The 16,017-nt window shown below is 38.7% G+C and overlaps 7 protein-coding genes across 7 annotated transcripts; 3 read left to right on the top strand and 4 right to left on the bottom strand.

Annotated features, from left to right (window-relative positions):
• Positions 1–62: 62 nt before the first annotated feature.
• Positions 63–1,606, bottom strand: JH06_1656 (DNA damage-inducible protein 1-like protein; the record flags this gene model as incomplete). Its single annotated transcript, XM_014672426.1, is given in 12 exon segments — positions 63–164; positions 195–362; positions 385–636; positions 687–770; positions 800–889; positions 928–1,005; positions 1,018–1,072; positions 1,105–1,169; positions 1,199–1,290; positions 1,322–1,379; positions 1,411–1,476; positions 1,493–1,606. 12 exon segments carry the CDS (start codon positions 1,604–1,606, stop codon positions 63–65), a joined length of 1,224 nt encoding a protein of 407 aa, XP_014527912.1.
• A 499-nt stretch (positions 1,607–2,105) lies between these two features.
• Positions 2,106–4,161, bottom strand: JH06_1655 (hypothetical protein; the record flags this gene model as incomplete). Its single annotated transcript, XM_014672425.1, has 6 exons — positions 2,106–2,528; positions 2,558–2,894; positions 2,924–3,183; positions 3,214–3,937; positions 3,968–4,085; positions 4,116–4,161. The coding sequence occupies 6 exons, from the start codon at positions 4,159–4,161 to the stop codon at positions 2,106–2,108; spliced, it is 1,908 nt and encodes a 635-aa protein (XP_014527911.1).
• A 751-nt stretch (positions 4,162–4,912) lies between these two features.
• Positions 4,913–6,827, bottom strand: JH06_1654 (hypothetical protein; the record flags this gene model as incomplete). The annotated part of the gene is given in 13 exon segments (XM_014672424.1): positions 4,913–4,968; positions 5,001–5,229; positions 5,254–5,353; positions 5,384–5,523; positions 5,548–5,643; positions 5,674–5,720; positions 5,749–5,812; positions 5,830–5,970; positions 6,001–6,272; positions 6,304–6,418; positions 6,447–6,494; positions 6,542–6,729; positions 6,761–6,827. The coding sequence occupies 13 exon segments, from the start codon at positions 6,825–6,827 to the stop codon at positions 4,913–4,915; spliced, it is 1,563 nt and encodes a 520-aa protein (XP_014527910.1).
• Positions 6,828–7,117: 290 nt separating this feature from the next.
• On the top strand, positions 7,118–8,163 carry JH06_1653 (serine threonine-protein phosphatase; the record flags this gene model as incomplete). The annotated part of the gene is made up of 3 exons (XM_014672423.1): positions 7,118–7,310; positions 7,341–7,425; positions 7,455–8,163. The coding sequence occupies 3 exons, from the start codon at positions 7,118–7,120 to the stop codon at positions 8,161–8,163; spliced, it is 987 nt and encodes a 328-aa protein (XP_014527909.1).
• A 41-nt stretch (positions 8,164–8,204) lies between these two features.
• JH06_1652 (hypothetical protein) lies at positions 8,205–11,741 on the bottom strand (the record flags this gene model as incomplete). Its single annotated transcript, XM_014672422.1, has 8 exons — positions 8,205–8,239; positions 8,269–9,912; positions 9,944–10,064; positions 10,096–10,670; positions 10,701–10,942; positions 10,973–11,098; positions 11,129–11,537; positions 11,567–11,741. 8 exons carry the CDS (start codon positions 11,739–11,741, stop codon positions 8,205–8,207), a joined length of 3,327 nt encoding a protein of 1,108 aa, XP_014527908.1.
• Positions 11,742–12,134: 393 nt separating this feature from the next.
• JH06_1651 (hypothetical protein) lies at positions 12,135–12,665 on the top strand (the record flags this gene model as incomplete). The annotated part of the gene is made up of 1 exon (XM_014672421.1): positions 12,135–12,665. The coding sequence occupies one exon, from the start codon at positions 12,135–12,137 to the stop codon at positions 12,663–12,665; it is 531 nt and encodes a 176-aa protein (XP_014527907.1).
• A 1,320-nt stretch (positions 12,666–13,985) lies between these two features.
• JH06_1650 (hypothetical protein) lies at positions 13,986–15,607 on the top strand (the record flags this gene model as incomplete). The annotated part of the gene is made up of 8 exons (XM_014672420.1): positions 13,986–14,114; positions 14,150–14,559; positions 14,591–14,757; positions 14,797–14,980; positions 15,011–15,098; positions 15,130–15,255; positions 15,363–15,458; positions 15,488–15,607. The coding sequence occupies 8 exons, from the start codon at positions 13,986–13,988 to the stop codon at positions 15,605–15,607; spliced, it is 1,320 nt and encodes a 439-aa protein (XP_014527906.1).
• Between the last annotated feature and the right edge of the window lie 410 nt (positions 15,608–16,017).

The following is a 16,017-nucleotide window of genomic DNA, read 5'->3' as shown; positions in this document are numbered from 1 at the left end:
TCGATTCCTTAATCTATTAAGTGTTAGTAAAGGATCATTCACGCCTCGCCCTATCCTTAGACCTACGAATCCAAAAGTAATCTAAACAAACAAATCCAGTTTCCTTCTAATAACGTAATGGCCAGCTCAATGTTTCCATTTGCCTGAGCCGAAGCATTCATACTCTACACTTCACATTCATTCATCAATTAAACATCTTCAGCAGAATATCCCATTGCTTGTAATTGATTTGCTGTGTCCAGAATCTGTTGTTCCGAAGGATCCAATGGGATCTCCTCTCCAGACTCTTCCTCTACATCCATTGGTTGTTCTTCCTTCTCAAATGTCCCATCTTCGTTGTATTTAGCAAGTGGGTCAATCCACTACATAATTACCCTATTTCACTATTTCAACAGCAGATTCAATCAATTTCGCTTTGATCTTTTTATTATTGATTTCAACAGTAAGTGTATCTGACTCAATGTCGATCACAGCCTTATACTGCTTCAAGAAGTCCAATCCAAGAAGACAACTATTTGCAATATTCTTCTTTGGAACCACTTGACTCTTTACAGCAAAATATTCACCCTCGATGCAGATATCATGGGCGTTGACCATTCCCATGGTACGACCACTTCCAACACCATAAATATCAATCTACAATGGAATTATGAGTTTAGTTGTACTGATTCACTCTCATCAACTACTCGGGCCACCTTTGTGGCTTCGGCAACATCGGATGAGAGAATGGTACTCTGAGCTCCTGTATCCACAACAAAGTTAACTTGAACCTATCATGAAGAAACGACAATACTCATACATCATTAATGTATGTAACGAGATAGAGGTGTATAGGTCTCGCGTCTAAAACTTGAACACGTGTTAGATTCAGATTTTCATTCCGAATTGCCTACTTTCACAATCGATCTCCATTCTTACTTCATATACCTTCTTCTGATATTCTGGATCCATTTCATCCGCAGATCCACGCTCAAGGACCTTCTTTTCCTGAACTGTTAACAACACCTAAACCGCTACCTGTGTTTGATTCCAACGCTTGATATACGAAGTAACTACAGAATAGCATAGAAATCTAACAAATCATACAAAACAAAAAGGACCAACCTTAGTAACCCCTCTGTATCATTCTCTCGCAATAAATCCTGCAGTGGAGGCAACTTTGAGTCAATCTACAATTACAGAAGGTAAGAATCTTGACAAATTGTTTGAAAGGAGGATTGTCTCGATATAAGTCAGGAATCTGACTAACAGGAGTTTGAAGAAGCATTCGATAGTAAGGTGTCGCTTGATCTACCTCATAACACTCTTTTGACAACCACACTTTCAGAGATGGATTCGAGTAACAATATGTCATTATTGGTAATGTTCTTTTCAGAGATCTATTCATTACACACGAATTACACCAGATACTAGATCATCATCCTTAATTTCTTGTTCGCTGAAAGAAAGTTTCTGATCAGCAACAGGAATCAAAAACTAATAATTACACTACCCAATTCTCGTTAATTACAGTTTTCGAGATTGCCACCTTAATATCCTTCCCTGTTTCACAGTTGCTTATATCCAGTTGTCGTAAAGCTCCATGGATATATAATTGGACAATCATTTGTAATCAGAGAATCAATTATGGAAACACAATTGGCAAGTATTACTTTCAAGTTATTGAGCACTGATCAATGAATATGATAAACAGAGAAAAAGAATGCGGCTTGTGAGGATCGAACTCACGACCTTGGGATTATGAGACCCACGCTCTTCCAACTGAGCCAAAGCCGCTCCATTAAGTTCTTTTCCTCTCCCTATTTAACAACATGTTTCATAACAGACACATTCAAATGGCATTCTTTACACAGATACTGATAATACGTCCACTATCTAACAGTCAGATTAACTAACCAATTCTACTTTATGGGCAGATTCCTCGAAATACAAGTTTCGTTTTGCTATCAACTTTGAATAGGCTTTATGGGCACTTTGCGAAGATAAAAACCGTAAATACAATCGACATTGATACCGATATGTCTTGTCTATCAAAGAGGCTTCTTTCTCAGAAGAAACACTCTTCGCAGAACAAAGATCGTATTCACTAGAACACTGCATCTATGCTAATAGACATCAACTAGAATTACAATCACAACGATACACCGTTTATTTGTCCCTTCAATCGTTACATCTACCAAATCGCAGAATTTACTTAGCACACGAACCGTTCCCACAGACATCACTCCACGTACCATCTCCACAACACCAAATTGTGTTGATCCAATGAACAAATAAGCAGGAAGGTTATAAGAGCGATTTCCAAGTTTTTCTTTCATTTGCTGCAACATCGTAGAATCAGAAGGAATCTTTGTTGTTGGAAGGATTACCACATTGCAAGAAATGTAATCCATAGAAGGATTCAACTGAACCTGTTCGCCACATTTCACCACTGAGCGTGGAATCAACGTAATCAATTGCTGGATGAAACTATGACAAAATGCATTCTCTTCAAGCGAACGCAACCGATTCAAAATGACCAGAAGTGACTAGAATAACACTCAACCAATAAGAATACGGTTAATTGACTTCGAATCATCTTTCCAAAGATCTGAGGGAATTCTGTCATACAAATATTCTTCGATATTTCATAAATACCAGTTCCTTCCACATCCTCATCTCGCAGCGAATTGATATTGGCCTTTCCTGGACGCGTCATATAAACGTTTGTGGTGATTTGATGTTCATTCAATTCAAGTGGGGAAATCCTTCGTCCCACTCCACTCTGAGACGCAAGATACGGTTCATATCGACGCAATGTCAAAAAAAAGGAAGTACCAATAATCTGGTAGAGAAGAAGAGAAGGACTCTGTTGTGAAATTAGTCTTTTGAGTGTATCGATTCGAGAAGTGATACTAAGTAACAGTAAAGATGATTATCTTACTTGTCCAAAAGAAGGGATGAAACGGAAGAATTGGATTGAAATGAAAGAAAAGGAAGAATATGTGTACAAATTTTAACTCCTAGAACACTACAAGCTGATGAATACAGAATTCGACCAATTTCAACCAATATTGAAGTGGAAGAGGAATTTAAAAAGGTTTGAAGAGAATCATCTGGTTTCCATTTGACTTCGTTATTATGGTGTCTCCGTGTTCTCAACATGGCATGCAAACACAATAGAACCTGAAGTTTGGCTGGTATCTATGATCACAACATATTCACAGAAATCACATCATCAAAATGAAAGAACAGAGACAAAAACAGACAATCCGAGTAATGAGCATCATCACACGGAGTAGGAGTTGTAATCATATCATCAACTGATACAGATGATTCCTCTTTCTCCATGATCTCACGGGTACTACTCGCTCGATGCAATGTACTGGACACAACTTTCCAGGATGGTCGTGGTGAGAACTCTTTCGTCTGAGTATTAGGAGAATTTGAAGAAAAAACTACTGAGATTGGAATCAATGGAATCACTGTGTGTGAACCAGAGACTACAACCGTATCTGCGTTCTGGAGAGTGGACAGTGATTGACAGGATGGAGTTTCGAGAGAATGAGATGGAAACATAATTTCCAGGTCCTGGAAGAAGAATGACTCGACCACTTCACTAACAGGTCCGTGGAGTGAAGGAGACAGAAAGAGAATGATAAGAAAGGATATCGAAGGAATCGCCTCGAGAATCAGAGGAATCACAAGAAGAGCTGTTTTGAAAGATAAGTCATACTGCTGATGAGAAAGGAAGGGAAGAGTTACTTTCGTAGCAGAGGAAGGTGTTTCACTTAAACAATTTTGAATCGCGGGGAAACAGACATGTTGAAGAAGGGATCGAATAATAGTAGTAGAGATGCATTCTTCGACACAGGGTACCTTACAATGCATCAAATCATGAAGAATAAACAATTCATCCGAGACAGTCTGAACCAATTGAGCTGCTTTGTGGAAATCACTAGAATCATCAAGAATAGAAATACTTTACGATTCTTCAATTAGACGATTCAACGTTACAATCAACGAAATCACATAGTAAACCAATTGACGGAAATACTTCTGTGAGGCAGGAAGATTCATGAAGGCCTCTACATCAGGTGTCTGGACTAGAGATAGAGAAGAAAAATGAATCAAACCTTTGAGACAATTGAAGGTGATTGTTCGAACAGCAATTCGAACCATCCCTTCTGGATGATCAAAGAAACGTGAACAGAGCGAGAACAAGGGAAAAGGATTGGAAGGATCTGTCTAAACCTAAGGAAAGAATAATGAAATGACATTGTTAGTAAAGAAATGGATTGTGTTTTCATTGACGGAAAGAGATAATACCTTCATGAATGAAATGTATTGAGAGACAATATCCTCATCTTGAAAATCCAAAGGTGCTGTAATGATATTATTTATATGGTTATTAGAGAGAAGGAAGACTACTTATTATAGGAACGAATTATAAGGACATAACGACTTTTCATCATGGATATTCTGAACAAGGATGCTGATGGTCTGTATCACTTGTACTTTGGTTTCATTAGATCTTTCTTGATAGATTATCGAAATGATATCTCCCAATATCTTTTCCTCTAAAAAGAAACTAGAAATGATTCAAATGGGTCCATAAATATTACTCGAAGAATTGACTGCTGATACTCTCTCCGTTAATAAGAACCTCAGCGAATTCTTTCAGAATTAAAGTAATAGCTTTATCTTGCCGCTTCCCCTTCTTTCCCATCCTCTTCTGTAGTTCTTCATACAATTCTCTATGTCTGACTATCCATCACTTCAAACCACTTCAAACGATCAAGAGAGATACTCCGTGGTGATTTTCGTTTGATCTCCATATCTTAGGACTCTAGATAGAAGAAAACAGTTTCAAAACTGAATAAGAAATGAAAAACATCACAATGCTTTAACAAACACAACAAAAATCATATGTTCAAATTAGAGTAAATGCCGTTCCGAACTTCTCGTCAACCATACGATGCACAGCACCTAGAAATCAACATAGAGACAAGCTATAATACTCAAAATTTCTTCAACTGTCATTATTTGAGGGGTTTTAATCATCATCAAGAGAATATGTTCCTTCTGCTTGCAACCATACAGCCAATAAGTATCACAGATCTTTTCTGTTACTTCAATGAAGCTAGAAGTCGTCTTCAACTTCATGTACACATTGTTCAAAGGGAAGACCAGGAATGTTGGAATATTACGCATCATAAAGCTGGGAGAAACTAGAGAAATAGCTGGTCTCTAGTAGTCATAACAAGAATCAACATCAACTCCTTCTATCCATTGATTACTTGCATTTGTCTGCAAACCATGCGTAAGTTCATCATGATTGAAAAACATGAAACTACTGTCATTCAGATGAATTCTGGAATGAACTATCCACACCCATTCCTACAGCGTTCGTCGCTTCTTGATCAATTCTAGGTTAATTGCCTGAATCTTATTACCGACCAAACGAACAATATCATTCAAGAAGATGTCAGAACTGGTATCAAAGTCATTGGAAAGAAGGAACAAAAATACACAGTATCCAGTCTATGAATAATACGTTTCACTTACACTCACTCGCACGCGAATCAATTTGAATGGAGTTAAAGTGATTTGATTTTCTTCATTTGGAACATTTAGATTTACTACTGTTTCTATTTCTCCTTCCTATACATCAATTCAATGATAATCCGGAACTGTGTTCATGATCAACCTAAATCGGTCGTTTTCAATTGGAGACAAATCTACATGAAAGAATACATCAATCAATACCTCGATTACTCGTACAAAAACGGTTGATAAGAATCTGATTCTCAACACTCATATCACTCCAAATCTACAATAAAGACAAACAAGATCAACAACAAAGTAATTATCAAACATTAGACAAGAGTACTGAATGAAAGGAAGTTGAATTGATAATTGGGACATCATCGTGTGAATATCAATTGAGAGAGATTGATCAACAGGAAACTCCAAAAATCCATCCATCGACTATCCATTATCCTATCTATGTATAAATACGTAAAGAAAGTGAAGTTGAGTCCAACAGTAATACAATAAGTACTTTCGCAACACCTTGAATAATTGTTGACGAATTATGGGTAATTCAGACATGCTTTCTAGTTGCTTGATACGTTCTTCGTAGGTGGAGATGCCATCAATATACTGTTTGTTCTCCTCACTTTCTTGCATCTCTCCATTCTTCACACACTCCTCAATATACTTTGCTTTGTGCAGTTTTACACGTTGTCGGATCAGTTCCTTAGCAATTATCTCGCCCTCTTCATTCTTCTCTAAGAATCATCAATCAACATAGCAAACTACTGTATATGGATGGCTCAATTGCATTGTAAAACATCCGATACACTTTATACAAACCTTCCATTACATCTAATACAATATTCGTGGAAAATGAAGAAGAATGTGAAACATGTTTTGACTACATTAGATACAATAGAAAAAAGTACATCTATGTATGCAGTCCGATCCAACACCATACAGAACCAGGTATCATCCTCCCATTTGCAAAAGTGATGTCTAACCGGAATCCAATAAAAATAACACAATACGTGTACTTATCACTCGTTACAGTTCGAAGTACCGACCCTGTATCAAAAGAAGATGAAAATTCGATTAGTGCATCTGCTAAATTCACGTCACGAACTTGTTCCTCGACAAGAGTATCATTTGGTATGTAGAACAGGATCTTCTCAGCATGATCTGCATCATGAGCTTGCTCATCTGTAATATCTATGCATTAAAAATTCCATCTCTCCAGTACCCAAAGTACGATTGTACAAGAAGGAGCACTTAACCCCCTCTGGAAGGAAAGTTTTCTGTGTATTCATATCAAATCTCCAAATTGATGTGGATTTCGTGATAGTGTTCTTTGACCTAATTAGCCGAGAAAGAGGCATCGAAATATAGATAGTTTGCGGAATTTAGAAAATCGGAGTATTCTTAGCTTTGTCGATGAATGAAGTGCTTCGTTTTTCTGTCATTCACATTTTTCTTCTATATTCATTTTTATTTACGCTATTTAGTGTAGAACGTCCTAAACGTTCTCTTTCTGTGTTCTTTTATAATATAAGTACGAGTTGTGCAATTCTTATAAGTATGTAGATTGATCTATCCAACGATGACACTATTACAAAGCAATCAACTAGATGTGGACCTAATAATTGATAAATTGCTAGAAGCCCGGTATTTGGAACCAAATACTGAAATAGACTTACCAGAAGAACAAATTTCATTATTAATTGATGAAGCAACACGTATATTTATGAGCCAGCCAATGTTACTGGAATTACCTGTACCAATCAAGATTTGTGGTACAAACGATAATTGAAATTGAGGTCTAGGTGATGTCCATGGGCAGTTTTATGATCTATTGCGGATATTTGAACACAGCGGATATCCATCAGAAGCAAGTTATCTCTTTATGGGGTTCTAGTATATTTTGACATTAATATTAGGGATTATGTGGATCGGGGTTCAAATAGTATCGAAATTCTCTGTCTTCTCTTTGCCTACAAAGTGAAGTATCCAGATCGCATCTTTCTTCTCCGCGGAAATCACGAAACAGATGCCATGAATCAGCTTTATGGCTTCTGTGATGAATGTACACGCCGTTACAGTCTCTTTCTGTATTATCGTTTCTCTGAATGTTTTAAATGTCTTCCGATTTGTGCTGTGGTTGGGACGAGAGTTCTCTGTATGCATGGTGGCTTATCTCCTCATATCACATCTCTGGAGGATATTGCTGAAGTAGAACGACCGTGTGAAGTTCCTGATGAAGGATTGGTCTGTGATTTGTTATGGTCAGATCCAAAACGTGATCAGGAACAACCTTGGGAGCCAAACGAGCGAGGTATTTCGTATACGTTTTCAGAAGCTGTAGTGAAAGACTTCTTGGAGAAGTTCGACTTAGATTTGATTTGTCGGGCTCATCAAGTGGTTGATGACGGATATGAATTCTTTGCAGATATGGGGATGCTGACCATTTTTTCGGCACCAAATTATGCGGGTGAATTGGATAATGCTGGGGCCATTCTATCTATTAGTGTAGATATGGTGTGTTCACTAGATGTATTGAAACCTGTTGAAGTACTTCCAAAGTATTCTGTGAGTCCTGGGATGTTTGATGAGGAGTATGATGAGATTGAGTGGGAGGATTTTGAATAAGATCTGTTTGTTTGGAACAAAGACGATAACGACGAGAACCATTACGACGATTCGGCTGGGATCCACGATTTGAGTACTTTCCTTGTGATATGTTCCTGGTGAAACGTTGACGATTTCCAGGCATCTGAATTCGAACTTCAGTCAATCGATTGTTCCGATTCCCATTAGGCTGATCATTTCCTTCCTTCTTCTCTTCAGGGGTGAAAGGAGTAGCTTCAGGTCGCAGTTTAGAGTCTGCTTCTTGTTTCACTCGCTTCACTCCACTTCGTTGAGCTGAAGGTTCTTCTCGCTTTGCTGAAGAACGTTCAGGCTCAACAGGCTTGGGGGGTATGGTCTCTGATTTTCGACCTGGTTGATCAGAGTGAGTACTTTGAGCATGATCTGTGGGAACAGAGGACTTGGGTGGTTCATTTGGTCTGCTTGAATTAGCAGGTTTATTGAGTTCGATGGGCTTAGTGGGTTCAGTAGGTTTGTTTGAGTCACTGGGTTTCGTGGGTTCAACAGAGCTAGAACTCGCGTGATCAGTTGGAGAACGATCTGTATGATTCCTCTCCAGCTGTTTACGAGATGAATTCGATTCAGACTGAATATTCTCAGAGCGACTTCGATCATTCTGTCCTTTCTCACTTTGACCCCTCTCACCCTGACCTTTCTCATTATGCTCTCTCTGACTTTGACCTCGTTCACTCTGTCCCCTCTCACTCTGAATTCGATTATTCTGTCTTTTTTCACTTGGAGCTATCTCACTTTGTCCTCTCTCATTACGTTCCTTCTCACTTTGTCCTCGTTCACTCTGTCCCCTCTCACTTTGTCCTCTCTCATTACGTTCCCTCTCACTCTGACTTCGGCTATTCTGTCCTCTCTCGCTTGGAGCTCTCTCATTACGTTCCCTCTCATTCTGTCCTCTCTCGCTTGGAGCTCTCTCATCACGCGCATGTTCTCTGTGTTCACTCCGACTCTTCTCACTTCTATCTCTGTCATGTCTACGTTCACTATGACTCCGTTCACCATGTTCTCTCTCACTGTGACTTCGACTACGTTCATTATAACCTCTGTTACTTCGATCTCGTTCACCATGAGTACTCCTACTGGGTTCTTCTCCACGATCATTTCGACTGTTACTTCTGCGATTCCTCGACTCTCGACGAGGCGTTGCATTGTCATTCGTCTTTCTCTTCTTCACATCATTTTCACGGTTTGATTCAGTTATCTCGTGAGAACGTTTCTGTGTATCATGTTCTTCTGCCTCACGTTTGGCAGCTTCTTCCATTCGACGCAGTGCTCGCTCTTTTCGTTGCTGAAGAGTAGGATCCTCAACTGCTCCTTCTTCAGTCTCTTCTTGGAGTGCAGACAGAACCGTTGAAGATGCTTTAGATTCTGGTTTAACTTCTTCCATCTTAGTCTCCTTGGCATCTTTCTTCGATTCATCTTTCACTTCCTCCTTCTTCACCTCCTTCTTCTCCTTCTCCTTCTCTGCCTCTGCCTTCTCCTTCTCGTTCTTCTCCTCCTTTCTCTCCTTTTCCGTCTCTTCCTTCTTCACTTCTTCTCTCTTCTCCTCCTTCTCCACCTCTCCCTTCTCCTTCTCCTTTGTCTCTTCCTTCTTCTCTTCTTCCTTCTCTTTCATCTCTTCTCTCTCTTTCTCTCTCTCCTTCTCCTGTTCTCTCACAGTCTCCTTTCTCTTCTTCTCTTTCACAAGCTGTCTCATTTCTCCCAAGCCCAACTCCACACTTTTCGCTTCTTCAGGTACTCCTACCCATCACATTCAATCACTCTCTCCTACCAATATGCTTCATCTGACAGTATATCTCCATCACATTTGATAATGGCTTCTCTTTTTGGATTTCACAAAATTGTCCTGTTTTCTGGAATAATATTAATCGCAACAATTTCCACGTGTACATCTACCATATCAACTTATCCTTCAATTCTTACAGAATCATGATAAGGACGTAATTCTTCTTCCACTCCATTCTCTGGATCAAGGGCTTGCATTAAGGATTGTTCATATGTCTCCAAAGGAGGAGTGGCTCCTAAGCATTTCTGTTGTGAATCATAGGGAGTTGGATCATACTCCATATACTTCAAATCCGGATCAATCCTATGAAGTGTCTCTCCAGAGACATCACAACACAGTAATCTCATATCCTGTTCACTTCGAGTCGATGTATTGCAGACATAAGAATGATGAGTCTCCTGATCATGGGTTTGAGTCATTGGAGGCATTTTCTTCTCTTTCCATTCTAACCACACTTGCTCTCGTGAATGATGGTTCTTCACATACTGAACGAATTGATCACCTCGAGGACTCTTTGTTAATTGGTCTAAGAGTTGATTCTGAAGCGTATGCACTTCAGTTTGAATGGTTGATGAAATGCCAGAAATAGTCAAGATATTTGTCAAATACGAATATATTTGAAGAAGATAACTTCGTCGTGAAATCACATCATTAAGTTGAAGAAGGAAATGAGAAGCGTTTGGATAATAGATTGGAAGAGTGGAAAACTTTTCTATTCAGTATCTGTATGAATCATTCTTACCCTCATTCTCCACTGGCTCTAATGTTACATACAGCTGTTCACCTCCTAGTTCCACTTTGTCCTTCTCTTCACTTCGACCTAACTCATTCACTTCACTGAGACTTGTTAGAACCGAAGATATCAAATCCTTCACTTCTGGCCATTTGTCAATCGATTTTACCACGTAATCACGATTACAAAGAATTGAATGCAATTTCCAGAATTTGGTATAAAATCCAACAGATATGTGTTTATCAGATTTTCTACATGATTATTATCACATATACTAATACTGAGACTCCATAATTGCTTTCCTGATTGTATCTTGTGATTCCATTTTTGGAGGGGTGTGGATGTTATATCGATTTGACACATTTAGTCCACTACGCTCTTCAAATGGAAACACATTGGACAAAAACCTAGCCATTACAGTGGACTATAACTCTTACATCATTAAATCACCACGAAATGAACTGTAACGCATTCTAGAAGCCCGCTTTAAAAGAGAATTCACAATTGCTAGAATGCTGAGGTTTGTATTAGCTTGCGTCTTGGAAATGAAAAGTGGAGATGAAAAGTCTTTCCGGAAGGAGATAAACACTTTCCATAGCTGTTCACAGTCACTAATGGGTGTCGTTTCAAAGCAATTACTAAAGACCAACAAAGGCACGATAGGATTAACCACTCCTTCACGACAACAGGAAATAATGTTGCGAATCAACTGTGGAAAAGCCGTAGTACCGATATCCACTTGTCTTTCATAGGCATCCTTATGAATATCATGACCAACTATCTGAAATGCCAGAGAAATTGTTGAATTAATATATTCTCCAAGCGGTAGTTCTGGATTGGTATCTGCTTTCTCATCATCAAAATAACACAATTACATAACTTCGGATCCCTCCACTCCTTAAGGGTACTTATCAATGTAGATACTGAGTTTCCTTCGAGAAGAGACTGACGAATCGACTCCTTTAAATGAATTCTGTTTGACCAACCCATACAGTTGCTATTGGTAAAAGAGAGAGAGGATCCATTCTCTTTGAAGACTAATATGAACATAGAATTAGTGGCGCTAATGATATATTCGAAGTACAAGTGGTTTTGTGATGAAAGTGAAGATGAGTTTGGTCTTTCCCTCCAAGTCATTCATTTACAGTATCATGCAATATTCGGGTAATTATTTGTGCATTGTATTATCTAGACTACAGCTTTGCTAATCCAACATTTTATACAGATGTTCCTGTGGGATCGATCGATCCTCCAAGGATCGAGGAAGAGGTTATAGTTGATATACGTATCTACAGTTACAACTAGGCACCTGCAAAACGGCCCTGCCTTCTAAATGTGTCTATTGGGCAGATTCTCCATGCCAAGAAAACTGAAGACAACCAACTCCTCTTCTTTGACACAAGCATCACCGCAGTCGTGTGTGTCGTTGGACATATAATATCCATGGAAACTAAGGGAACCTGTCAACTATATACTATTCATGATGGTACTGGTTCCATCGCTGCTCGACAATGGATCCTTTTATCGACACCAACAGCTAGTATTGGACGAATAGGAGAGTATGTGAGAGTTGTCGGTTCTGCAAAGCCATACAGAGAGGCGATAGCCATTTCTGTTCAGAATATTGAAGTCATTCATTCATTCGATGAGGTCACACTTCACTGGCTAGAAACAATCCACACTCTACAGTACTATTCGAGAGCTGATCCGATCATTAACCTTCCTCATCAACAACGCAGAGTTATCGCACCTGTATCATCTGTAAACCAGCCAATGAAACCCTCTCAACCTGTAAAACAACCCGAACCAGTTAGCGACGATCCTTTCTGGGGAGATATTACTCTCAACGATACACAACAAAAGGTCCTTCATGTTATTCAACAGTATGGTCTGTCCTCCTCAGAAGGTGTCAGCATGCAAATTATCCTCCAAAATACCAGAAAGATGGGAATGACCGATAAAGAGACCATGTAGGTGTGGTAACGAAACTTGACACTCAGATCAACAGTCTACCAGCTCCTCAGTAACGGTCACACATACAATACTACAGATAGTTCCCATTTCAAACCAACGAATTTGTACTAAGATGTTTGAAAGGCTGTTTGTTTAATTCCCGTGGGAAGTATTGATTGTCTGTTTTCTCAGTGATTCTCATATCTCTTGAAACGTAGGTGATGGATCACAAATGGTTGAAAATTATTTATTGAATGAAATGGTTTATTTCATCTATAATGCCATTGATGGAGAGTATTGTAACCATGTATAGATGACAGGAATCAAGAAGAGATTAGTTGAACTAGGAGATTCTGCAGAGGCTACCGATGTTGTATTCATATTCCGAGAGTTGATCGATGTGTTGGGTTGGTTTTTTGTGTTTATTTAATTCATAGAGAGTCTTCCATCTGGTGAAGGTGATCTGATGGATTTACTGTCTTTCTTCGATTCATAGTTACCTCTCTTGAATTATTTGATATATAGTGTTTCTCAACAAGCTACCAAGACACCTTTATACAGTATACTGATTAGTATGCTAAATGGAACACGAAGTGGTTTTGTCTCAGATATTCTGACAACACTTCAACACTCATTGGTATTAGGCATTCGAGAGGGAGATGTTATGGGATCCATTCTTCGAGTCTTCCTTCATCTCTTGTTTAATGAGTAGTATCGTTTCTTCCTCCTTCTCTCCCTTCTTGGAACAGTTAAGAAAGAATCCATTTCAGCCTCTATCACATCTCTTCTTTCAACGATCCAAGAGACGAATAATCCTATTCTCATTCGTATGCTCCTGTCAAATCTTCTATACATTCATCCATTTGAATCCTCTCATCAGAGTCCGTTACCTCTTTCCGAGTATATCGCTGCCTGTGATCAAATTCATACATATCTCCAGACCACATACAAATCTTCAGAGTGTTATCAAAATACATTGGCCAATCAGGGTTATCTTCACGTAGTCCTTTTCTTTTCTATTCAGTACAGTCACCTACAGTCAATAATGACTTCAACCTTCATCTTGATAATGCTCTTCAGGAGATCACACACATTCTCCGTGAAGCCTCCACCAACCCTTCGGAACTTCAGAAGCTCCAAACTCTCGATTTCAACTATTCTGCAGTGCTACGCGTTGTTATCGAGGTGCAGAAACAACGGACACAAATTGATGGCGAAGTAGTTTCGGAAGGAAAACCAGAGACGAATTCTCTTAGAAGCCAATTGCTCGAAATCTATCGAGAAAGTGGAGAAATGCGTGTGATGATAGATTGGCCACATGTATAGTGATTCTTGATTTTCATGACTTTTCAGGATCACTGTACATCGTTCCCTTATAACTTCTTTAGTGAGATTCTTGATGCTAATGTGGGAGTTTCATTCACATTATTGCCTCGATTTCAGTACCTCGTTATTTTGGAATATGTTGAAGTATGATAAGCCTATGTAAGTTTCATTTTCCGTAGAATCTCATTCGTTCGTTTATACCTTCTTGGTCGTATGGTTCGCGATTCCTGCAACATCTCCCGCAATTGGTTTCAGCATTGCATGAAATCGATAACAAGACACTTGCAAATAATCTCGTAACAATTGTCAATCAAGTTCTATTTACTTATGTTCTCGATTATCATCTCCCCAATCAGGTTCAACTTCAAGCTCAGAATATCATTCTTGATCTTACAGCTGCTTCAATCAATACTGCAGGAAGTCCAAAATCGCCACTATTTTTGCAACGTTATTCTCCTGCTGTTTTCAAGTATGTGGACACTCTGTGTTTTAAGGGAGAATCTCTCTCTGTAAATGCTTCTGTTGCTTTTATTCAATGGTTCGCTCTGTATATCTCAAATATCAACTATTTCTGGCCATGGACAAAATGGTACTTATTTTTGTCATTTCATTATACAAAGGGAAGGAGTAGATCAGTATTCGTCAGCTTCTCCTTATCGTCTTCTTATTTCTCAATTCATCATGGCATCGTGTACAATCAGTGGTAAGTCAGTTGTTGAGAATCAGATTCCTGAATCTATTGTTAAGTTGGTCGAGGTTGGTTTATTCAATCCAACACAGCCTGTACGTGATCAAGGCAAGATCTGATGTAGTGAGTGATGTGTAGATAGTGAGTTAACGGAGTTGGTGGAGAGTATGGTGACAAATGCAAAGAATCCTGTGACTAGTATGGAGAAATTGTTGGCAGAACGATACGGAGGACGAGGACCCTTTAATACGGAACTGAGCATTGTCTTAAGCTATTGTCTGCGTGAGAAAACTGTTACCAAAATCTGTGAGAATCTTCGCAAGTGAGAACTGGTTATGGATTTGATGGATAGACAACGAGCTGTTCTTAGTTTATTAGTGATTGGAAGAGCAGTGATGGTAATTGAAGAAATCTTTCGTAATGCTTGTTACGGATATCAAGTTGAACATCTGAATTCATTTTCACAACTAGGTTTCATATTTACTGGTAAAAGAAGTGATTGATCTGGGAATTGTTACGTTGAAAGATTTCATTCGATTTTTGAAGTTAACAGTTTCTAATCCTGCAATGTACCTGATTTTTGTCATTTTCAAAATAGTTATTATTATTGGACAATTCTTGATTCACTTTTATTACGAAGTACTGATAGTACTGATTATATTGATTTACTAAGTGTAAGAAGTGTGTAGAGTATTTAAGAATAGTGTTTGGTGTTCATTTATGATACATGTCTTCGATCTCCTAATAACAATTACAGTCTGTCAATTCTAGATCAGTTGATTCAGAAATATATGAAGGAAGTAGATATATCACGAGAATTTAAGTGTAGTTTAAGAAGGTGGCAAATTATGAGGAAACTAAGAAGATGATGAACAAAGAACTTGCAGAAATCAGATATTCTTCTGATAAGGCGGCAGCACTTCGGGATAAGTTGATTGAGATGGAATAGCATGTGTTTGTTCTAGTTATGGTGGTGTTTGTTGATGAAACAGTTGCTAAAATGACTTCTTGTTCTTGAAAGCGAGAGGTGGTTCAATCGACATTTGTCGTTTGGAGGAAGTACACGTAGCGAATTTGGGCTATTCATAATGTAATAGTCTCAATTCTACTCGCAAAATATGAGTAGGAGAGGAGTTGAAGAGAGCTAGAGATCATATGTATCCTAATCAAACTACCTGATTCGGGATTTACTGATCCCCATAAACAATCTGGCTCTCGAAGAGAAGCCAATTCCTTGTTTGAAGTTGACTCATCAACTGCCACTTGAGTTTTCATTGGATCATCCAATATTCCATAAGAAGATGATTCACCAAACAACGGAGTGATAGGAAGAGGAAGGACTGGAAGGGCTACAAACAA

This window comes from Blastocystis sp. subtype 4, assembly GCF_000743755.1.
Source record: "Blastocystis sp. subtype 4 strain WR1 chromosome Unknown seqid_0092, whole genome shotgun sequence".
Taxonomy (NCBI): Eukaryota; class Bigyra; order Opalinata; family Blastocystidae; genus Blastocystis; species Blastocystis sp. subtype 4.
This window is presented reverse-complemented; position numbering and strand designations above follow the sequence as displayed.